The following is a 22,218-nucleotide window of genomic DNA, read 5'->3' as shown; positions in this document are numbered from 1 at the left end:
ATACATAAAAATGCACATAGAGGATAAAAGGATTCAAAGGCCACGATGAAACACATTTGCAACAGCTCAAACTGGTGACAATGCACTTTTCCTAAAACAAAATCCACCTGATACCTTCCTCTCTTCCTAGCAGTGGCGTACCGGACCTAAATGGCGCCCGGGGGCATGACCGGCTCCCCGTACCCCTGGCTTTCCATGCCCCCCACCCCCCGCCACACTTATGAGAGCCAGCAGGAGCAGGCCTGCAGGAAAGGTAGGGGGCGGAGCTTGGCAGCAGGTGGCTCAGATGAGTGGATTGGGCGGGCACGACAGTGATAGACTGGCTCCTGCCCTCCCCAGCCTCCGTGGGGGTGGGGGGGTGGAATCGGAGCCAGCAAGCTGCGCCCCCATAAATAAACAGAGTAGAAGGAGAACAATAACTTCTTGGGAGTTCATGCAAATGTCACAAAAACTACAGAAGTCATAAAACTACTGGATTGAAGAGCAGTTAAATCTTGGATATGATTTTACGCATGTGAAGGAAGAGAATAATAATCCAGGCATTAAATTGTCAATTCAGGACACTTCCTCTGATTAAAATTAAAATTCTGAGCATTAAGTCCAGTGGTGGGATCCAAAAATGTTAGTAAAGGTTCCCTCGCCAGCCCCCCCTCAGCAAAGGGGGCAGAGGCGTACCTAGGCAAACCTGAGCCCTGGGTAAAACCTGAGTTGGATGCCCCCCCATGGGCAGCCACCCCACCACGACCCCCCAAACATTCTTTTTGCACCAGGTCATTTCTAAATCATCATCCCATTATAGAAAATGCCCCAACTCACAAATCTGAGCACAGCAATGGTGAAACACACAGGTTCTTTGATAGAGACTGGCGAGATAAAAGGTACGAAAGGCTGAGAATCAATGAACTGCAGTACCTGGAAGGGATTAACCCAGTTCAGGGAGTGACATTATTAGTCGCAATTGCTATATGGAACCTTCACGTTCAAAGGCAGGATGCCTCTCGGGGAGGCGAGGAGGGCGTGGAGACGGGAAAGCGGACCCAATTAGTAACCCCCTCTCGGCACACACAAATGATTAGTAACCCCCTCTCGGGAACTGGTGAGAACCGGCTGGATCCCACCTCTGATTAAGTCCACCTCTAAACACTGCTCTTTTCTACACAAGGAAGGTTGAGATCCCTTTGGGCTGTTTTGGATGCTCTTTCCCGTTTTCATTTGTGCAGGAATCAAATATTTAAAAGGGAGAGAACATCCTAATTTTAGTGGGAGCTCATTATCCCACCAGTCAGCTCCACAAATAGCCAAATAGTCCTTGAATGGGCAGGTCAAATCTCTCCTCTTGTGACACACCAGAGTGGCACGTTGCGAATCAAGCCCCTTCGGGTACTACCCTCTTCCATCTCCTAGGGGCAGAAATGGAGCGCTCATGGAGACATGTCCCCGGGTGCATGCCAGCTGGTCATGTGGGGAGCAGAGAATCATCCCCCCACACACCTTGCCTAGGCTCCACCCACCAGGCTGCTCTTTCTGCCGGCAGAGCCTCCTTTGGCAGGGCAAGGCTGAGGGCGCCCGGTGGCAGTCGGGTAAGGAAGGCGTGGGAGCTCTGAGTCATGCTTGCTCGTGAGGAAACACCTACTGAAAGGGATAAGACCAGCCAAAGAAGGTCTGGGAAAAGTCTTCTCTGCCTTATTTTCCTTGGGCCATGGTTCTGCCCTGGGCTGCGCCTTTTTCATGCTGCCTTCGAATCTCTCTTTTCTTTCTGATTTTTCATTGCTGTTTTTTCATTAGTTTATGACCAACCTTATATCAGCCCCCACCTCAGGCCGGTTCCCAGCCAGGCCAGGGGACAGGTTCTCTCTCCTTAGAGATGGGGAGGACCTTATCCGCACCCCCCCCCAATTGATGCCGAAGAAGCACCAGTTCTCCTTTCACCTGAACTGTTTTCTTGTCTCTCTCCCTCGCCCCTCTTAAATAATGAAAATACAGGCACCAGAAGTAATCCAGCAGAGGATCCACCTGTCCAGGTGAATGGGATCCTGGGGGGATCCGCCTCTTTCCCTCTCCAGTTTCCTCCAACAAAACCAGTGGCCAGGATTGAGTGGTCTTTGCGAGCTGGGTCTGGTCCAGAAATACTGATTGCTGAATTGAAGGATGGAAAACTGGAGTGGCAAAATACTACGGACAGGTTTGGGCAGCGGCTGGAGATGGCGGATGGGACCACGCTAAGGATCAGGGCCCTGGAGAAGGAGGACAGCTGTACATTGGAGGCTCAAGTTTTGTTTCCCTCTGGAGAGATTTTCAGGCACACCTTCCGTCTCTCTGTCTTTGGTGAGGGTCTTTGCCTGTTTCTCCTGAAGCTGCACAGAAATGGCCCCAGTGTGGCCAATTCAGGAACCATCCTTCGAGGAGATCAAGCATCTTGATGCATTTCTTTTTTCTTTCCCTCTGAGCAGAGCCTGTCCCAGATCCAGAGATACGCCCCCACCTGGTCTCCAGGACAGCGGAGGTGTGCAACGTGACCCTACAGTGCCTGGGGTCTGAAAAGGGGGGAATTGAGGTCTCCTGGAAAAGGGGGAACTCTTCTGATCAGCCGGGTGTCCCGGAAGAAGGTTCGGACACGGATCTCCATGTCTCCTGGCAGCCGGACTCCCTGGACTCCACCTTCACCTGCCTGCTCAGCAACCCCGCTGACCAGAAGAGCGCCTCGTTGGACTTGGCCAGCATCTGCCGGAGTGAAGGTGAGGAATAAGTTGCCCCCACCCCTTCTCCGTTGGCTGCTTGATGTGGTCTGAAAAACACTTCATTTGGGTTTGAAAACGGGCCCTAAAACAGCTAAACTAGGAGTTATAATTTTGCAGAAATGAATTCCTTTTTTGGAACCTGGCTAAAGTTGTCATTTGGTTCAAAACAGAAAAGCGTTCCCAGCTCTGCCCGAAGTGTGGGTCACGCTGCCTTGGGAGGGGCCACAGCTGAGTGCCAGAGCCCCCCCCCCCCAATTCCACCAAGAGCTGCCCGTGGCTGAAGAAGACCAGGCCAGCTGGAAGGGCCATCGATGTCACCTTGGGGGTGGGGGGGGGGGGGGGTGGGGGGGGGGGGGGGGTGGGGGGGTGGGGGGGGTGTGGGGGGGGTGGGGGTGGGGGGGGGGGGGGGTGGGGGGGGGGGCGGGGGGGGGGGGGGGGGGGGGGGGGGGGGGGGGGGGCGGAGCGTGGAGGAGGGGGGCGGAGGGGGGGGGGGGGGGGGGGGCGGGGGGGTGGGGGGGGGGGGGGGTGGGGGGGGGGGGGGGTGGGGGGGGGGGGGGGTGGGGGGGGGGGGGGGTGGGGGGGGGGGGGGGTGGGGGGGGGGGGGGGTGGGGGGGGGGGGGGGTGGGGGGGGGGGGGGGTGGGGGGGGGGGGGGGTGGGGGGGGGGGGGGGTGGGGGGGGGGGGGGGTGGGGGGGGGGGGGGGTGGGGGGGGGGGGGGGTGGGGGGGGGGGGGGGTGGGGGGGGGGGGGGGTGGGGGGGGGGGGGGGTGGGGGGGGGGGGGGGTGGGGGGGGGGGGGGGTGGGGGGGGGGGGGGGTGGGGGGGGGGGGGGGTGGGGGGGGGGGGGGGTGGGGGGGGGGGGGGGTGGGGGGGGGGGGGGGTGGGGGGGGGGGGGGGTGGGGGGGGGGGGGGGTGGGGGGGGGGGGGGGTGGGGGGGGGGGGGGGTGGGGGGGGGGGGGGGTGGGGGGGGGGGGGGGTGGGGGGGGGGGGGGGTGGGGGGGGGGGGGGGTGGGGGGGGGGGGGGGTGGGGGGGGGGGGGGGTGGGGGGGGGGGGGGGTGGGGGGGGGGGGGGGTGGGGGGGGGGGGGGGTGGGGGGGGGGGGGGGTGGGGGGGGGGGGGGGTGGGGGGGGGGGGGGGTGGGGGGGGGGGGGGGTGGGGGGGGGGGGGGGTGGGGGGGGGGGGGGGTGGGGGGGGGGGGGGGTGGGGGGGGGGGGGGGTGGGGGGGGGGGGGGGTGGGGGGGGGGGGGGGTGGGGGGGGGGGGGGGTGGGGGGGGGGGGGGGTGGGGGGGGGGGGGGGTGGGGGGGGGGGGGGGTGGGGGGGGGGGGGGGTGGGGGGGGGGGGGGGTGGGGGGGGGGGGGGGTGGGGGGGGGGGGGGGTGGGGGGGGGGGGGGGTGGGGGGGGGGGGGGGTGGGGGGGGGGGGGGGTGGGGGGGGGGGGGGGTGGGGGGGGGGGGGGGTGGGGGGGGGGGGGGGTGGGGGGGGGGGGGGGTGGGGGGGGGGGGGGGTGGGGGGGGGGGGGGGTGGGGGGGGGGGGGGGTGGGGGGGGGGGGGGGTGGGGGGGGGGGGGGGTGGGGGGGGGGGGGGGTGGGGGGGGGGGGGGGTGGGGGGGGGGGGGGGTGGGGGGGGGGGGGGGTGGGGGGGGGGGGGGGTGGGGGGGGGGGGGGGTGGGGGGGGGGGGGGGTGGGGGGGGGGGGGGGTGGGGGGGGGGGGGGGTGGGGGGGGGGGGGGGTGGGGGGGGGGGGGGGTGGGGGGGGGGGGGGGTGGGGGGGGGGGGGGGTGGGGGGGGGGGGGGGTGGGGGGGGGGGGGGGTGGGGGGGGGGGGGGGTGGGGGGGGGGGGGGGTGGGGGGGGGGGGGGGTGGGGGGGGGGGGGGGTGGGGGGGGGGGGGGGTGGGGGGGGGGGGGGGTGGGGGGGGGGGGGGGTGGGGGGGGGGGGGGGTGGGGGGGGGGGGGGGTGGGGGGGGGGGGGGGTGGGGGGGGGGGGGGGTGGGGGGGGGGGGGGGTGGGGGGGGGGGGGGGTGGGGGGGGGGGGGGGTGGGGGGGGGGGGGGGTGGGGGGGGGGGGGGGTGGGGGGGGGGGGGGGTGGGGGGGGGGGGGGGTGGGGGGGGGGGGGGGTGGGGGGGGGGGGGGGTGGGGGGGGGGGGGGGTGGGGGGGGGGGGGGGTGGGGGGGGGGGGGGGTGGGGGGGGGGGGGGGTGGGGGGGGGGGGGGGTGGGGGGGGGGGGGGGTGGGGGGGGGGGGGGGTGGGGGGGGGGGGGGGTGGGGGGGGGGGGGGGTGGGGGGGGGGGGGGGTGGGGGGGGGGGGGGGTGGGGGGGGGGGGGGGTGGGGGGGGGGGGGGGTGGGGGGGGGGGGGGGTGGGGGGGGGGGGGGGTGGGGGGGGGGGGGGGTGGGGGGGGGGGGGGGTGGGGGGGGGGGGGGGTGGGGGGGGGGGGGGGTGGGGGGGGGGGGGGGTGGGGGGGGGGGGGGGTGGGGGGGGGGGGGGGTGGGGGGGGGGGGGGGTGGGGGGGGGGGGGGGTGGGGGGGGGGGGGGGTGGGGGGGGGGGGGGGTGGGGGGGGGGGGGGGTGGGGGGGGGGGGGGGTGGGGGGGGGGGGGGGTGGGGGGGGGGGGGGGTGGGGGGGGGGGGGGGTGGGGGGGGGGGGGGGTGGGGGGGGGGGGGGGTGGGGGGGGGGGGGGGTGGGGGGGGGGGGGGGTGGGGGGGGGGGGGGGTGGGGGGGGGGGGGGGTGGGGGGGGGGGGGGGTGGGGGGGGGGGGGGGTGGGGGGGGGGGGGGGTGGGGGGGGGGGGGGGTGGGGGGGGGGGGGGGTGGGGGGGGGGGGGGGTGGGGGGGGGGGGGGGTGGGGGGGGGGGGGGGTGGGGGGGGGGGGGGGTGGGGGGGGGGGGGGGTGGGGGGGGGGGGGGGTGGGGGGGGGGGGGGGTGGGGGGGGGGGGGGGTGGGGGGGGGGGGGGGTGGGGGGGGGGGGGGGTGGGGGGGGGGGGGGGTGGGGGGGGGGGGGGGTGGGGGGGGGGGGGGGTGGGGGGGGGGGGGGGTGGGGGGGGGGGGGGGTGGGGGGGGGGGGGGGTGGGGGGGGGGGGGGGTGGGGGGGGGGGGGGGTGGGGGGGGGGGGGGGTGGGGGGGGGGGGGGGTGGGGGGGGGGGGGGGTGGGGGGGGGGGGGGGTGGGGGGGGGGGGGGGTGGGGGGGGGGGGGGGTGGGGGGGGGGGGGGGTGGGGGGGGGGGGGGGTGGGGGGGGGGGGGGGTGGGGGGGGGGGGGGGTGGGGGGGGGGGGGGGTGGGGGGGGGGGGGGGTGGGGGGGGGGGGGGGTGGGGGGGGGGGGGGGTGGGGGGGGGGGGGGGTGGGGGGGGGGGGGGGTGGGGGGGGGGGGGGGTGGGGGGGGGGGGGGGTGGGGGGGGGGGGGGGTGGGGGGGGGGGGGGGTGGGGGGGGGGGGGGGTGGGGGGGGGGGGGGGTGGGGGGGGGGGGGGGTGGGGGGGGGGGGGGGTGGGGGGGGGGGGGGGTGGGGGGGGGGGGGGGTGGGGGGGGGGGGGGGTGGGGGGGGGGGGGGGTGGGGGGGGGGGGGGGTGGGGGGGGGGGGGGGTGGGGGGGGGGGGGGGTGGGGGGGGGGGGGGGTGGGGGGGGGGGGGGGTGGGGGGGGGGGGGGGTGGGGGGGGGGGGGGGTGGGGGGGGGGGGGGGTGGGGGGGGGGGGGGGTGGGGGGGGGGGGGGGTGGGGGGGGGGGGGGGTGGGGGGGGGGGGGGGTGGGGGGGGGGGGGGGTGGGGGGGGGGGGGGGTGGGGGGGGGGGGGGGTGGGGGGGGGGGGGGGTGGGGGGGGGGGGGGGTGGGGGGGGGGGGGGGTGGGGGGGGGGGGGGGTGGGGGGGGGGGGGGGTGGGGGGGGGGGGGGGTGGGGGGGGGGGGGGGTGGGGGGGGGGGGGGGTGGGGGGGGGGGGGGGTGGGGGGGGGGGGGGGTGGGGGGGGGGGGGGGTGGGGGGGGGGGGGGGTGGGGGGGGGGGGGGGTGGGGGGGGGGGGGGGTGGGGGGGGGGGGGGGTGGGGGGGGGGGGGGGTGGGGGGGGGGGGGGGTGGGGGGGGGGGGGGGTGGGGGGGGGGGGGGGTGGGGGGGGGGGGGGGTGGGGGGGGGGGGGGGTGGGGGGGGGGGGGGGTGGGGGGGGGGGGGGGTGGGGGGGGGGGGGGGTGGGGGGGGGGGGGGGTGGGGGGGGGGGGGGGTGGGGGGGGGGGGGGGTGGGGGGGGGGGGGGGTGGGGGGGGGGGGGGGTGGGGGGGGGGGGGGGTGGGGGGGGGGGGGGGTGGGGGGGGGGGGGGGTGGGGGGGGGGGGGGGTGGGGGGGGGGGGGGGTGGGGGGGGGGGGGGGTGGGGGGGGGGGGGGGTGGGGGGGGGGGGGGGTGGGGGGGGGGGGGGGTGGGGGGGGGGGGGGGTGGGGGGGGGGGGGGGTGGGGGGGGGGGGGGGTGGGGGGGGGGGGGGGTGGGGGGGGGGGGGGGTGGGGGGGGGGGGGGGTGGGGGGGGGGGGGGGTGGGGGGGGGGGGGGGTGGGGGGGGGGGGGGGTGGGGGGGGGGGGGGGTGGGGGGGGGGGGGGGTGGGGGGGGGGGGGGGTGGGGGGGGGGGGGGGTGGGGGGGGGGGGGGGTGGGGGGGGGGGGGGGTGGGGGGGGGGGGGGGTGGGGGGGGGGGGGGGTGGGGGGGGGGGGGGGTGGGGGGGGGGGGGGGTGGGGGGGGGGGGGGGTGGGGGGGGGGGGGGGTGGGGGGGGGGGGGGGTGGGGGGGGGGGGGGGTGGGGGGGGGGGGGGGTGGGGGGGGGGGGGGGTGGGGGGGGGGGGGGGTGGGGGGGGGGGGGGGTGGGGGGGGGGGGGGGTGGGGGGGGGGGGGGGTGGGGGGGGGGGGGGGTGGGGGGGGGGGGGGGTGGGGGGGGGGGGGGGTGGGGGGGGGGGGGGGTGGGGGGGGGGGGGGGTGGGGGGGGGGGGGGGTGGGGGGGGGGGGGGGTGGGGGGGGGGGGGGGTGGGGGGGGGGGGGGGTGGGGGGGGGGGGGGGTGGGGGGGGGGGGGGGTGGGGGGGGGGGGGGGTGGGGGGGGGGGGGGGTGGGGGGGGGGGGGGGTGGGGGGGGGGGGGGGTGGGGGGGGGGGGGGGTGGGGGGGGGGGGGGGTGGGGGGGGGGGGGGGTGGGGGGGGGGGGGGGTGGGGGGGGGGGGGGGTGGGGGGGGGGGGGGGTGGGGGGGGGGGGGGGTGGGGGGGGGGGGGGGTGGGGGGGGGGGGGGGTGGGGGGGGGGGGGGGTGGGGGGGGGGGGGGGTGGGGGGGGGGGGGGGTGGGGGGGGGGGGGGGTGGGGGGGGGGGGGGGTGGGGGGGGGGGGGGGTGGGGGGGGGGGGGGGTGGGGGGGGGGGGGGGTGGGGGGGGGGGGGGGTGGGGGGGGGGGGGGGTGGGGGGGGGGGGGGGTGGGGGGGGGGGGGGGTGGGGGGGGGGGGGGGTGGGGGGGGGGGGGGGTGGGGGGGGGGGGGGGTGGGGGGGGGGGGGGGTGGGGGGGGGGGGGGGTGGGGGGGGGGGGGGGTGGGGGGGGGGGGGGGTGGGGGGGGGGGGGGGTGGGGGGGGGGGGGGGTGGGGGGGGGGGGGGGTGGGGGGGGGGGGGGGTGGGGGGGGGGGGGGGTGGGGGGGGGGGGGGGTGGGGGGGGGGGGGGGTGGGGGGGGGGGGGGGTGGGGGGGGGGGGGGGTGGGGGGGGGGGGGGGTGGGGGGGGGGGGGGGTGGGGGGGGGGGGGGGTGGGGGGGGGGGGGGGTGGGGGGGGGGGGGGGTGGGGGGGGGGGGGGGTGGGGGGGGGGGGGGGTGGGGGGGGGGGGGGGTGGGGGGGGGGGGGGGTGGGGGGGGGGGGGGGTGGGGGGGGGGGGGGGTGGGGGGGGGGGGGGGTGGGGGGGGGGGGGGGTGGGGGGGGGGGGGGGTGGGGGGGGGGGGGGGTGGGGGGGGGGGGGGGTGGGGGGGGGGGGGGGTGGGGGGGGGGGGGGGTGGGGGGGGGGGGGGGTGGGGGGGGGGGGGGGTGGGGGGGGGGGGGGGTGGGGGGGGGGGGGGGTGGGGGGGGGGGGGGGTGGGGGGGGGGGGGGGTGGGGGGGGGGGGGGGTGGGGGGGGGGGGGGGTGGGGGGGGGGGGGGGTGGGGGGGGGGGGGGGTGGGGGGGGGGGGGGGTGGGGGGGGGGGGGGGTGGGGGGGGGGGGGGGTGGGGGGGGGGGGGGGTGGGGGGGGGGGGGGGTGGGGGGGGGGGGGGGTGGGGGGGGGGGGGGGTGGGGGGGGGGGGGGGTGGGGGGGGGGGGGGGTGGGGGGGGGGGGGGGTGGGGGGGGGGGGGGGTGGGGGGGGGGGGGGGTGGGGGGGGGGGGGGGTGGGGGGGGGGGGGGGTGGGGGGGGGGGGGGGTGGGGGGGGGGGGGGGTGGGGGGGGGGGGGGGTGGGGGGGGGGGGGGGTGGGGGGGGGGGGGGGTGGGGGGGGGGGGGGGTGGGGGGGGGGGGGGGTGGGGGGGGGGGGGGGTGGGGGGGGGGGGGGGTGGGGGGGGGGGGGGGTGGGGGGGGGGGGGGGTGGGGGGGGGGGGGGGTGGGGGGGGGGGGGGGTGGGGGGGGGGGGGGGTGGGGGGGGGGGGGGGTGGGGGGGGGGGGGGGTGGGGGGGGGGGGGGGTGGGGGGGGGGGGGGGTGGGGGGGGGGGGGGGTGGGGGGGGGGGGGGGTGGGGGGGGGGGGGGGTGGGGGGGGGGGGGGGTGGGGGGGGGGGGGGGTGGGGGGGGGGGGGGGTGGGGGGGGGGGGGGGTGGGGGGGGGGGGGGGTGGGGGGGGGGGGGGGTGGGGGGGGGGGGGGGTGGGGGGGGGGGGGGGTGGGGGGGGGGGGGGGTGGGGGGGGGGGGGGGTGGGGGGGGGGGGGGGTGGGGGGGGGGGGGGGTGGGGGGGGGGGGGGGTGGGGGGGGGGGGGGGTGGGGGGGGGGGGGGGTGGGGGGGGGGGGGGGTGGGGGGGGGGGGGGGTGGGGGGGGGGGGGGGTGGGGGGGGGGGGGGGTGGGGGGGGGGGGGGGTGGGGGGGGGGGGGGGTGGGGGGGGGGGGGGGTGGGGGGGGGGGGGGGTGGGGGGGGGGGGGGGTGGGGGGGGGGGGGGGTGGGGGGGGGGGGGGGTGGGGGGGGGGGGGGGTGGGGGGGGGGGGGGGTGGGGGGGGGGGGGGGTGGGGGGGGGGGGGGGTGGGGGGGGGGGGGGGTGGGGGGGGGGGGGGGTGGGGGGGGGGGGGGGTGGGGGGGGGGGGGGGTGGGGGGGGGGGGGGGTGGGGGGGGGGGGGGGTGGGGGGGGGGGGGGGTGGGGGGGGGGGGGGGTGGGGGGGGGGGGGGGTGGGGGGGGGGGGGGGTGGGGGGGGGGGGGGGTGGGGGGGGGGGGGGGTGGGGGGGGGGGGGGGTGGGGGGGGGGGGGGGTGGGGGGGGGGGGGGGTGGGGGGGGGGGGGGGTGGGGGGGGGGGGGGGTGGGGGGGGGGGGGGGTGGGGGGGGGGGGGGGTGGGGGGGGGGGGGGGTGGGGGGGGGGGGGGGTGGGGGGGGGGGGGGGTGGGGGGGGGGGGGGGTGGGGGGGGGGGGGGGTGGGGGGGGGGGGGGGTGGGGGGGGGGGGGGGTGGGGGGGGGGGGGGGTGGGGGGGGGGGGGGGTGGGGGGGGGGGGGGGTGGGGGGGGGGGGGGGTGGGGGGGGGGGGGGGTGGGGGGGGGGGGGGGTGGGGGGGGGGGGGGGTGGGGGGGGGGGGGGGTGGGGGGGGGGGGGGGTGGGGGGGGGGGGGGGTGGGGGGGGGGGGGGGTGGGGGGGGGGGGGGGTGGGGGGGGGGGGGGGTGGGGGGGGGGGGGGGTGGGGGGGGGGGGGGGTGGGGGGGGGGGGGGGTGGGGGGGGGGGGGGGTGGGGGGGGGGGGGGGTGGGGGGGGGGGGGGGTGGGGGGGGGGGGGGGTGGGGGGGGGGGGGGGTGGGGGGGGGGGGGGGTGGGGGGGGGGGGGGGTGGGGGGGGGGGGGGGTGGGGGGGGGGGGGGGTGGGGGGGGGGGGGGGTGGGGGGGGGGGGGGGTGGGGGGGGGGGGGGGTGGGGGGGGGGGGGGGTGGGGGGGGGGGGGGGTGGGGGGGGGGGGGGGTGGGGGGGGGGGGGGGTGGGGGGGGGGGGGGGTGGGGGGGGGGGGGGGTGGGGGGGGGGGGGGGTGGGGGGGGGGGGGGGTGGGGGGGGGGGGGGGTGGGGGGGGGGGGGGGTGGGGGGGGGGGGGGGTGGGGGGGGGGGGGGGTGGGGGGGGGGGGGGGTGGGGGGGGGGGGGGGTGGGGGGGGGGGGGGGTGGGGGGGGGGGGGGGTGGGGGGGGGGGGGGGTGGGGGGGGGGGGGGGTGGGGGGGGGGGGGGGTGGGGGGGGGGGGGGGTGGGGGGGGGGGGGGGTGGGGGGGGGGGGGGGTGGGGGGGGGGGGGGGTGGGGGGGGGGGGGGGTGGGGGGGGGGGGGGGTGGGGGGGGGGGGGGGTGGGGGGGGGGGGGGGTGGGGGGGGGGGGGGGTGGGGGGGGGGGGGGGTGGGGGGGGGGGGGGGTGGGGGGGGGGGGGGGTGGGGGGGGGGGGGGGTGGGGGGGGGGGGGGGTGGGGGGGGGGGGGGGTGGGGGGGGGGGGGGGTGGGGGGGGGGGGGGGTGGGGGGGGGGGGGGGTGGGGGGGGGGGGGGGTGGGGGGGGGGGGGGGTGGGGGGGGGGGGGGGTGGGGGGGGGGGGGGGTGGGGGGGGGGGGGGGTGGGGGGGGGGGGGGGTGGGGGGGGGGGGGGGTGGGGGGGGGGGGGGGTGGGGGGGGGGGGGGGTGGGGGGGGGGGGGGGTGGGGGGGGGGGGGGGTGGGGGGGGGGGGGGGTGGGGGGGGGGGGGGGTGGGGGGGGGGGGGGGTGGGGGGGGGGGGGGGTGGGGGGGGGGGGGGGTGGGGGGGGGGGGGGGTGGGGGGGGGGGGGGGTGGGGGGGGGGGGGGGTGGGGGGGGGGGGGGGTGGGGGGGGGGGGGGGTGGGGGGGGGGGGGGGTGGGGGGGGGGGGGGGTGGGGGGGGGGGGGGGTGGGGGGGGGGGGGGGTGGGGGGGGGGGGGGGTGGGGGGGGGGGGGGGTGGGGGGGGGGGGGGGTGGGGGGGGGGGGGGGTGGGGGGGGGGGGGGGTGGGGGGGGGGGGGGGTGGGGGGGGGGGGGGGTGGGGGGGGGGGGGGGTGGGGGGGGGGGGGGGTGGGGGGGGGGGGGGGTGGGGGGGGGGGGGGGTGGGGGGGGGGGGGGGTGGGGGGGGGGGGGGGTGGGGGGGGGGGGGGGTGGGGGGGGGGGGGGGTGGGGGGGGGGGGGGGTGGGGGGGGGGGGGGGTGGGGGGGGGGGGGGGTGGGGGGGGGGGGGGGTGGGGGGGGGGGGGGGTGGGGGGGGGGGGGGGTGGGGGGGGGGGGGGGTGGGGGGGGGGGGGGGTGGGGGGGGGGGGGGGTGGGGGGGGGGGGGGGTGGGGGGGGGGGGGGGTGGGGGGGGGGGGGGGTGGGGGGGGGGGGGGGTGGGGGGGGGGGGGGGTGGGGGGGGGGGGGGGTGGGGGGGGGGGGGGGTGGGGGGGGGGGGGGGTGGGGGGGGGGGGGGGTGGGGGGGGGGGGGGGTGGGGGGGGGGGGGGGTGGGGGGGGGGGGGGGTGGGGGGGGGGGGGGGTGGGGGGGGGGGGGGGTGGGGGGGGGGGGGGGTGGGGGGGGGGGGGGGTGGGGGGGGGGGGGGGTGGGGGGGGGGGGGGGTGGGGGGGGGGGGGGGTGGGGGGGGGGGGGGGTGGGGGGGGGGGGGGGTGGGGGGGGGGGGGGGTGGGGGGGGGGGGGGGTGGGGGGGGGGGGGGGTGGGGGGGGGGGGGGGTGGGGGGGGGGGGGGGTGGGGGGGGGGGGGGGTGGGGGGGGGGGGGGGTGGGGGGGGGGGGGGGTGGGGGGGGGGGGGGGTGGGGGGGGGGGGGGGTGGGGGGGGGGGGGGGTGGGGGGGGGGGGGGGTGGGGGGGGGGGGGGGTGGGGGGGGGGGGGGGTGGGGGGGGGGGGGGGTGGGGGGGGGGGGGGGTGGGGGGGGGGGGGGGTGGGGGGGGGGGGGGGTGGGGGGGGGGGGGGGTGGGGGGGGGGGGGGGTGGGGGGGGGGGGGGGTGGGGGGGGGGGGGGGTGGGGGGGGGGGGGGGTGGGGGGGGGGGGGGGTGGGGGGGGGGGGGGGTGGGGGGGGGGGGGGGTGGGGGGGGGGGGGGGTGGGGGGGGGGGGGGGTGGGGGGGGGGGGGGGTGGGGGGGGGGGGGGGTGGGGGGGGGGGGGGGTGGGGGGGGGGGGGGGTGGGGGGGGGGGGGGGTGGGGGGGGGGGGGGGTGGGGGGGGGGGGGGGTGGGGGGGGGGGGGGGTGGGGGGGGGGGGGGGTGGGGGGGGGGGGGGGTGGGGGGGGGGGGGGGTGGGGGGGGGGGGGGGTGGGGGGGGGGGGGGGTGGGGGGGGGGGGGGGTGGGGGGGGGGGGGGGTGGGGGGGGGGGGGGGTGGGGGGGGGGGGGGGTGGGGGGGGGGGGGGGTGGGGGGGGGGGGGGGTGGGGGGGGGGGGGGGTGGGGGGGGGGGGGGGTGGGGGGGGGGGGGGGTGGGGGGGGGGGGGGGTGGGGGGGGGGGGGGGTGGGGGGGGGGGGGGGTGGGGGGGGGGGGGGGTGGGGGGGGGGGGGGGTGGGGGGGGGGGGGGGTGGGGGGGGGGGGGGGTGGGGGGGGGGGGGGGTGGGGGGGGGGGGGGGTGGGGGGGGGGGGGGGTGGGGGGGGGGGGGGGTGGGGGGGGGGGGGGGTGGGGGGGGGGGGGGGTGGGGGGGGGGGGGGGTGGGGGGGGGGGGGGGTGGGGGGGGGGGGGGGTGGGGGGGGGGGGGGGTGGGGGGGGGGGGGGGTGGGGGGGGGGGGGGGTGGGGGGGGGGGGGGGTGGGGGGGGGGGGGGGTGGGGGGGGGGGGGGGTGGGGGGGGGGGGGGGTGGGGGGGGGGGGGGGTGGGGGGGGGGGGGGGTGGGGGGGGGGGGGGGTGGGGGGGGGGGGGGGTGGGGGGGGGGGGGGGTGGGGGGGGGGGGGGGTGGGGGGGGGGGGGGGTGGGGGGGGGGGGGGGTGGGGGGGGGGGGGGGTGGGGGGGGGGGGGGGTGGGGGGGGGGGGGGGTGGGGGGGGGGGGGGGTGGGGGGGGGGGGGGGTGGGGGGGGGGGGGGGTGGGGGGGGGGGGGGGTGGGGGGGGGGGGGGGTGGGGGGGGGGGGGGGTGGGGGGGGGGGGGGGTGGGGGGGGGGGGGGGTGGGGGGGGGGGGGGGTGGGGGGGGGGGGGGGTGGGGGGGGGGGGGGGTGGGGGGGGGGGGGGGTGGGGGGGGGGGGGGGTGGGGGGGGGGGGGGGTGGGGGGGGGGGGGGGTGGGGGGGGGGGGGGGTGGGGGGGGGGGGGGGTGGGGGGGGGGGGGGGTGGGGGGGGGGGGGGGTGGGGGGGGGGGGGGGTGGGGGGGGGGGGGGGTGGGGGGGGGGGGGGGTGGGGGGGGGGGGGGGTGGGGGGGGGGGGGGGTGGGGGGGGGGGGGGGTGGGGGGGGGGGGGGGTGGGGGGGGGGGGGGGTGGGGGGGGGGGGGGGTGGGGGGGGGGGGGGGTGGGGGGGGGGGGGGGTGGGGGGGGGGGGGGGTGGGGGGGGGGGGGGGTGGGGGGGGGGGGGGGTGGGGGGGGGGGGGGGTGGGGGGGGGGGGGGGTGGGGGGGGGGGGGGGTGGGGGGGGGGGGGGGTGGGGGGGGGGGGGGGTGGGGGGGGGGGGGGGTGGGGGGGGGGGGGGGTGGGGGGGGGGGGGGGTGGGGGGGGGGGGGGGTGGGGGGGGGGGGGGGTGGGGGGGGGGGGGGGTGGGGGGGGGGGGGGGTGGGGGGGGGGGGGGGTGGGGGGGGGGGGGGGTGGGGGGGGGGGGGGGTGGGGGGGGGGGGGGGTGGGGGGGGGGGGGGGTGGGGGGGGGGGGGGGTGGGGGGGGGGGGGGGTGGGGGGGGGGGGGGGTGGGGGGGGGGGGGGGTGGGGGGGGGGGGGGGTGGGGGGGGGGGGGGGTGGGGGGGGGGGGGGGTGGGGGGGGGGGGGGGTGGGGGGGGGGGGGGGTGGGGGGGGGGGGGGGTGGGGGGGGGGGGGGGTGGGGGGGGGGGGGGGTGGGGGGGGGGGGGGGTGGGGGGGGGGGGGGGTGGGGGGGGGGGGGGGTGGGGGGGGGGGGGGGTGGGGGGGGGGGGGGGTGGGGGGGGGGGGGGGTGGGGGGGGGGGGGGGTGGGGGGGGGGGGGGGTGGGGGGGGGGGGGGGTGGGGGGGGGGGGGGGTGGGGGGGGGGGGGGGTGGGGGGGGGGGGGGGTGGGGGGGGGGGGGGGTGGGGGGGGGGGGGGGTGGGGGGGGGGGGGGGTGGGGGGGGGGGGGGGTGGGGGGGGGGGGGGGTGGGGGGGGGGGGGGGTGGGGGGGGGGGGGGGTGGGGGGGGGGGGGGGTGGGGGGGGGGGGGGGTGGGGGGGGGGGGGGGTGGGGGGGGGGGGGGGTGGGGGGGGGGGGGGGTGGGGGGGGGGGGGGGTGGGGGGGGGGGGGGGTGGGGGGGGGGGGGGGTGGGGGGGGGGGGGGGTGGGGGGGGGGGGGGGTGGGGGGGGGGGGGGGTGGGGGGGGGGGGGGGTGGGGGGGGGGGGGGGTGGGGGGGGGGGGGGGTGGGGGGGGGGGGGGGTGGGGGGGGGGGGGGGTGGGGGGGGGGGGGGGTGGGGGGGGGGGGGGGTGGGGGGGGGGGGGGGTGGGGGGGGGGGGGGGTGGGGGGGGGGGGGGGTGGGGGGGGGGGGGGGTGGGGGGGGGGGGGGGTGGGGGGGGGGGGGGGTGGGGGGGGGGGGGGGTGGGGGGGGGGGGGGGTGGGGGGGGGGGGGGGTGGGGGGGGGGGGGGGTGGGGGGGGGGGGGGGTGGGGGGGGGGGGGGGTGGGGGGGGGGGGGGGTGGGGGGGGGGGGGGGTGGGGGGGGGGGGGGGTGGGGGGGGGGGGGGGTGGGGGGGGGGGGGGGTGGGGGGGGGGGGGGGTGGGGGGGGGGGGGGGTGGGGGGGGGGGGGGGTGGGGGGGGGGGGGGGTGGGGGGGGGGGGGGGTGGGGGGGGGGGGGGGTGGGGGGGGGGGGGGGTGGGGGGGGGGGGGGGTGGGGGGGGGGGGGGGTGGGGGGGGGGGGGGGTGGGGGGGGGGGGGGGTGGGGGGGGGGGGGGGTGGGGGGGGGGGGGGGTGGGGGGGGGGGGGGGTGGGGGGGGGGGGGGGTGGGGGGGGGGGGGGGTGGGGGGGGGGGGGGGTGGGGGGGGGGGGGGGTGGGGGGGGGGGGGGGTGGGGGGGGGGGGGGGTGGGGGGGGGGGGGGGTGGGGGGGGGGGGGGGTGGGGGGGGGGGGGGGTGGGGGGGGGGGGGGGTGGGGGGGGGGGGGGGTGGGGGGGGGGGGGGGTGGGGGGGGGGGGGGGTGGGGGGGGGGGGGGGTGGGGGGGGGGGGGGGTGGGGGGGGGGGGGGGTGGGGGGGGGGGGGGGTGGGGGGGGGGGGGGGTGGGGGGGGGGGGGGGTGGGGGGGGGGGGGGGTGGGGGGGGGGGGGGGTGGGGGGGGGGGGGGGTGGGGGGGGGGGGGGGTGGGGGGGGGGGGGGGTGGGGGGGGGGGGGGGTGGGGGGGGGGGGGGGTGGGGGGGGGGGGGGGTGGGGGGGGGGGGGGGTGGGGGGGGGGGGGGGTGGGGGGGGGGGGGGGTGGGGGGGGGGGGGGGTGGGGGGGGGGGGGGGTGGGGGGGGGGGGGGGTGGGGGGGGGGGGGGGTGGGGGGGGGGGGGGGTGGGGGGGGGGGGGGGTGGGGGGGGGGGGGGGTGGGGGGGGGGGGGGGTGGGGGGGGGGGGGGGTGGGGGGGGGGGGGGGTGGGGGGGGGGGGGGGTGGGGGGGGGGGGGGGTGGGGGGGGGGGGGGGTGGGGGGGGGGGGGGGTGGGGGGGGGGGGGGGTGGGGGGGGGGGGGGGTGGGGGGGGGGGGGGGTGGGGGGGGGGGGGGGTGGGGGGGGGGGGGGGTGGGGGGGGGGGGGGGTGGGGGGGGGGGGGGGTGGGGGGGGGGGGGGGTGGGGGGGGGGGGGGGTGGGGGGGGGGGGGGGTGGGGGGGGGGGGGGGTGGGGGGGGGGGGGGGTGGGGGGGGGGGGGGGTGGGGGGGGGGGGGGGTGGGGGGGGGGGGGGGTGGGGGGGGGGGGGGGTGGGGGGGGGGGGGGGTGGGGGGGGGGGGGGGTGGGGGGGGGGGGGGGTGGGGGGGGGGGGGGGTGGGGGGGGGGGGGGGTGGGGGGGGGGGGGGGTGGGGGGGGGGGGGGGTGGGGGGGGGGGGGGGTGGGGGGGGGGGGGGGTGGGGGGGGGGGGGGGTGGGGGGGGGGGGGGGTGGGGGGGGGGGGGGGTGGGGGGGGGGGGGGGTGGGGGGGGGGGGGGGTGGGGGGGGGGGGGGGTGGGGGGGGGGGGGGGTGGGGGGGGGGGGGGGTGGGGGGGGGGGGGGGTGGGGGGGGGGGGGGGTGGGGGGGGGGGGGGGTGGGGGGGGGGGGGGGTGGGGGGGGGGGGGGGTGGGGGGGGGGGGGGGTGGGGGGGGGGGGGGGTGGGGGGGGGGGGGGGTGGGGGGGGGGGGGGGTGGGGGGGGGGGGGGGTGGGGGGGGGGGGGGGTGGGGGGGGGGGGGGGTGGGGGGGGGGGGGGGTGGGGGGGGGGGGGGGTGGGGGGGGGGGGGGGTGGGGGGGGGGGGGGGTGGGGGGGGGGGGGGGTGGGGGGGGGGGGGGGTGGGGGGGGGGGGGGGTGGGGGGGGGGGGGGGTGGGGGGGGGGGGGGGTGGGGGGGGGGGGGGGTGGGGGGGGGGGGGGGTGGGGGGGGGGGGGGGTGGGGGGGGGGGGGGGTGGGGGGGGGGGGGGGTGGGGGGGGGGGGGGGTGGGGGGGGGGGGGGGTGGGGGGGGGGGGGGGTGGGGGGGGGGGGGGGTGGGGGGGGGGGGGGGTGGGGGGGGGGGGGGGTGGGGGGGGGGGGGGGTGGGGGGGGGGGGGGGTGGGGGGGGGGGGGGGTGGGGGGGGGGGGGGGTGGGGGGGGGGGGGGGTGGGGGGGGGGGGGGGTGGGGGGGGGGGGGGGTGGGGGGGGGGGGGGGTGGGGGGGGGGGGGGGTGGGGGGGGGGGGGGGTGGGGGGGGGGGGGGGTGGGGGGGGGGGGGGGTGGGGGGGGGGGGGGGTGGGGGGGGGGGGGGGTGGGGGGGGGGGGGGGTGGGGGGGGGGGGGGGTGGGGGGGGGGGGGGGTGGGGGGGGGGGGGGGTGGGGGGGGGGGGGGGTGGGGGGGGGGGGGGGTGGGGGGGGGGGGGGGTGGGGGGGGGGGGGGGTGGGGGGGGGGGGGGGTGGGGGGGGGGGGGGGTGGGGGGGGGGGGGGGTGGGGGGGGGGGGGGGTGGGGGGGGGGGGGGGTGGGGGGGGGGGGGGGTGGGGGGGGGGGGGGGTGGGGGGGGGGGGGGGTGGGGGGGGGGGGGGGTGGGGGGGGGGGGGGGTGGGGGGGGGGGGGGGTGGGGGGGGGGGGGGGTGGGGGGGGGGGGGGGTGGGGGGGGGGGGGGGTGGGGGGGGGGGGGGGTGGGGGGGGGGGGGGGTGGGGGGGGGGGGGGGTGGGGGGGGGGGGGGGTGGGGGGGGGGGGGGGTGGGGGGGGGGGGGGGTGGGGGGGGGGGGGGGTGGGGGGGGGGGGGGGTGGGGGGGGGGGGGGGTGGGGGGGGGGGGGGGTGGGGGGGGGGGGGGGTGGGGGGGGGGGGGGGTGGGGGGGGGGGGGGGTGGGGGGGGGGGGGGGTGGGGGGGGGGGGGGGTGGGGGGGGGGGGGGGTGGGGGGGGGGGGGGGTGGGGGGGGGGGGGGGTGGGGGGGGGGGGGGGTGGGGGGGGGGGGGGGTGGGGGGGGGGGGGGGTGGGGGGGGGGGGGGGTGGGGGGGGGGGGGGGTGGGGGGGGGGGGGGGTGGGGGGGGGGGGGGGTGGGGGGGGGGGGGGGTGGGGGGGGGGGGGGGTGGGGGGGGGGGGGGGTGGGGGGGGGGGGGGGTGGGGGGGGGGGGGGGTGGGGGGGGGGGGGGGTGGGGGGGGGGGGGGGTGGGGGGGGGGGGGGGTGGGGGGGGGGGGGGGTGGGGGGGGGGGGGGGTGGGGGGGGGGGGGGGTGGGGGGGGGGGGGGGTGGGGGGGGGGGGGGGTGGGGGGGGGGGGGGGTGGGGGGGGGGGGGGGTGGGGGGGGGGGGGGGTGGGGGGGGGGGGGGGTGGGGGGGGGGGGGGGTGGGGGGGGGGGGGGGTGGGGGGGGGGGGGGGTGGGGGGGGGGGGGGGTGGGGGGGGGGGGGGGTGGGGGGGGGGGGGGGTGGGGGGGGGGGGGGGTGGGGGGGGGGGGGGGTGGGGGGGGGGGGGGGTGGGGGGGGGGGGGGGTGGGGGGGGGGGGGGGTGGGGGGGGGGGGGGGTGGGGGGGGGGGGGGGTGGGGGGGGGGGGGGGTGGGGGGGGGGGGGGGTGGGGGGGGGGGGGGGTGGGGGGGGGGGGGGGTGGGGGGGGGGGGGGGTGGGGGGGGGGGGGGGTGGGGGGGGGGGGGGGTGGGGGGGGGGGGGGGTGGGGGGGGGGGGGGGTGGGGGGGGGGGGGGGTGGGGGGGGGGGGGGGTGGGGGGGGGGGGGGGTGGGGGGGGGGGGGGGTGGGGGGGGGGGGGGGTGGGGGGGGGGGGGGGTGGGGGGGGGGGGGGGTGGGGGGGGGGGGGGGTGGGGGGGGGGGGGGGTGGGGGGGGGGGGGGGTGGGGGGGGGGGGGGGTGGGGGGGGGGGGGGGTGGGGGGGGGGGGGGGTGGGGGGGGGGGGGGGTGGGGGGGGGGGGGGGTGGGGGGGGGGGGGGGTGGGGGGGGGGGGGGGTGGGGGGGGGGGGGGGTGGGGGGGGGGGGGGGTGGGGGGGGGGGGGGGTGGGGGGGGGGGGGGGTGGGGGGGGGGGGGGGTGGGGGGGGGGGGGGGTGGGGGGGGGGGGGGGTGGGGGGGGGGGGGGGTGGGGGGGGGGGGGGGTGGGGGGGGGGGGGGGTGGGGGGGGGGGGGGGTGGGGGGGGGGGGGGGTGGGGGGGGGGGGGGGTGGGGGGGGGGGGGGGTGGGGGGGGGGGGGGGTGGGGGGGGGGGGGGGTGGGGGGGGGGGGGGGTGGGGGGGGGGGGGGGTGGGGGGGGGGGGGGGTGGGGGGGGGGGGGGGTGGGGGGGGGGGGGGGTGGGGGGGGGGGGGGGTGGGGGGGGGGGGGGGTGGGGGGGGGGGGGGGTGGGGGGGGGGGGGGGTGGGGGGGGGGGGGGGTGGGGGGGGGGGGGGGTGGGGGGGGGGGGGGGTGGGGGGGGGGGGGGGTGGGGGGGGGGGGGGGTGGGGGGGGGGGGGGGTGGGGGGGGGGGGGGGTGGGGGGGGGGGGGGGTGGGGGGGGGGGGGGGTGGGGGGGGGGGGGGGTGGGGGGGGGGGGGGGTGGGGGGGGGGGGGGGTGGGGGGGGGGGGGGGTGGGGGGGGGGGGGGGTGGGGGGGGGGGGGGGTGGGGGGGGGGGGGGGTGGGGGGGGGGGGGGGTGGGGGGGGGGGGGGGTGGGGGGGGGGGGGGGTGGGGGGGGGGGGGGGTGGGGGGGGGGGGGGGTGGGGGGGGGGGGGGGTGGGGGGGGGGGGGGGTGGGGGGGGGGGGGGGTGGGGGGGGGGGGGGGTGGGGGGGGGGGGGGGTGGGGGGGGGGGGGGGTGGGGGGGGGGGGGGGTGGGGGGGGGGGGGGGTGGGGGGGGGGGGGGGTGGGGGGGGGGGGGGGTGGGGGGGGGGGGGGGTGGGGGGGGGGGGGGGTGGGGGGGGGGGGGGGTGGGGGGGGGGGGGGGTGGGGGGGGGGGGGGGTGGGGGGGGGGGGGGGTGGGGGGGGGGGGGGGTGGGGGGGGGGGGGGGTGGGGGGGGGGGGGGGTGGGGGGGGGGGGGGGTGGGGGGGGGGGGGGGTGGGGGGGGGGGGGGGTGGGGGGGGGGGGGGGTGGGGGGGGGGGGGGGTGGGGGGGGGGGGGGGTGGGGGGGGGGGGGGGTGGGGGGGGGGGGGGGTGGGGGGGGGGGGGGGTGGGGGGGGGGGGGGGTGGGGGGGGGGGGGGGTGGGGGGGGGGGGGGGTGGGGGGGGGGGGGGGTGGGGGGGGGGGGGGGTGGGGGGGGGGGGGGGTGGGGGGGGGGGGGGGTGGGGGGGGGGGGGGGTGGGGGGGGGGGGGGGTGGGGGGGGGGGGGGGTGGGGGGGGGGGGGGGTGGGGGGGGGGGGGGGTGGGGGGGGGGGGGGGTGGGGGGGGGGGGGGGTGGGGGGGGGGGGGGGTGGGGGGGGGGGGGGGTGGGGGGGGGGGGGGGTGGGGGGGGGGGGGGGTGGGGGGGGGGGGGGGTGGGGGGGGGGGGGGGTGGGGGGGGGGGGGGGTGGGGGGGGGGGGGGGTGGGGGGGGGGGGGGGTGGGGGGGGGGGGGGGTGGGGGGGGGGGGGGGTGGGGGGGGGGGGGGGTGGGGGGGGGGGGGGGTGGGGGGGGGGGGGGGTGGGGGGGGGGGGGGGTGGGGGGGGGGGGGGGTGGGGGGGGGGGGGGGTGGGGGGGGGGGGGGGTGGGGGGGGGGGGGGGTGGGGGGGGGGGGGGGTGGGGGGGGGGGGGGGTGGGGGGGGGGGGGGGTGGGGGGGGGGGGGGGTGGGGGGGGGGGGGGGTGGGGGGGGGGGGGGGTGGGGGGGGGGGGGGGTGGGGGGGGGGGGGGGTGGGGGGGGGGGGGGGTGGGGGGGGGGGGGGGTGGGGGGGGGGGGGGGTGGGGGGGGGGGGGGGTGGGGGGGGGGGGGGGTGGGGGGGGGGGGGGGTGGGGGGGGGGGGGGGTGGGGGGGGGGGGGGGTGGGGGGGGGGGGGGGTGGGGGGGGGGGGGGGTGGGGGGGGGGGGGGGTGGGGGGGGGGGGGGGTGGGGGGGGGGGGGGGTGGGGGGGGGGGGGGGTGGGGGGGGGGGGGGGTGGGGGGGGGGGGGGGTGGGGGGGGGGGGGGGTGGGGGGGGGGGGGGGTGGGGGGGGGGGGGGGTGGGGGGGGGGGGGGGTGGGGGGGGGGGGGGGTGGGGGGGGGGGGGGGTGGGGGGGGGGGGGGGTGGGGGGGGGGGGGGGTGGGGGGGGGGGGGGGTGGGGGGGGGGGGGGGTGGGGGGGGGGGGGGGTGGGGGGGGGGGGGGGTGGGGGGGGGGGGGGGTGGGGGGGGGGGGGGGTGGGGGGGGGGGGGGGTGGGGGGGGGGGGGGGTGGGGGGGGGGGGGGGTGGGGGGGGGGGGGGGTGGGGGGGGGGGGGGGTGGGGGGGGGGGGGGGTGGGGGGGGGGGGGGGTGGGGGGGGGGGGGGGTGGGGGGGGGGGGGGGTGGGGGGGGGGGGGGGTGGGGGGGGGGGGGGGTGGGGGGGGGGGGGGGTGGGGGGGGGGGGGGGTGGGGGGGGGGGGGGGTGGGGGGGGGGGGGGGTGGGGGGGGGGGGGGGTGGGGGGGGGGGGGGGTGGGGGGGGGGGGGGGTGGGGGGGGGGGGGGGTGGGGGGGGGGGGGGGTGGGGGGGGGGGGGGGTGGGGGGGGGGGGGGGTGGGGGGGGGGGGGGGTGGGGGGGGG

The 22,218-nt window shown here is 88.0% G+C and overlaps 1 protein-coding gene across 1 annotated transcript in view; it reads left to right on the top strand.

Annotated features, from left to right (window-relative positions):
- LOC125439818 (SLAM family member 7-like) overlaps positions 1-22,218 on the top strand; it is a 273,063-nt gene that overhangs the window by 26,149 nt on the left and 224,696 nt on the right. Inside the window, exons 2-3 of the mRNA XM_048509083.1 lie at positions 1,984-2,325; positions 2,451-2,735. Coding sequence (XP_048365040.1) covers positions 2,202-2,325; positions 2,451-2,735 — 409 coding nt within the window. The 5' untranslated portion in view covers positions 1,984-2,201. The remainder of the gene's footprint in view (positions 1-1,983; positions 2,326-2,450; positions 2,736-22,218) is intronic.

The sequence above is a fragment of the Sphaerodactylus townsendi genome, linkage group LG01 (genome assembly GCF_021028975.2).
Source record: "Sphaerodactylus townsendi isolate TG3544 linkage group LG01, MPM_Stown_v2.3, whole genome shotgun sequence".
NCBI classification, from domain to species: Eukaryota; Metazoa; Chordata; class Lepidosauria; order Squamata; family Sphaerodactylidae; genus Sphaerodactylus; species Sphaerodactylus townsendi.
Note: the sequence above shows the minus strand (reverse complement) of the source record. Positions and strands in the feature narration are given on the sequence as shown.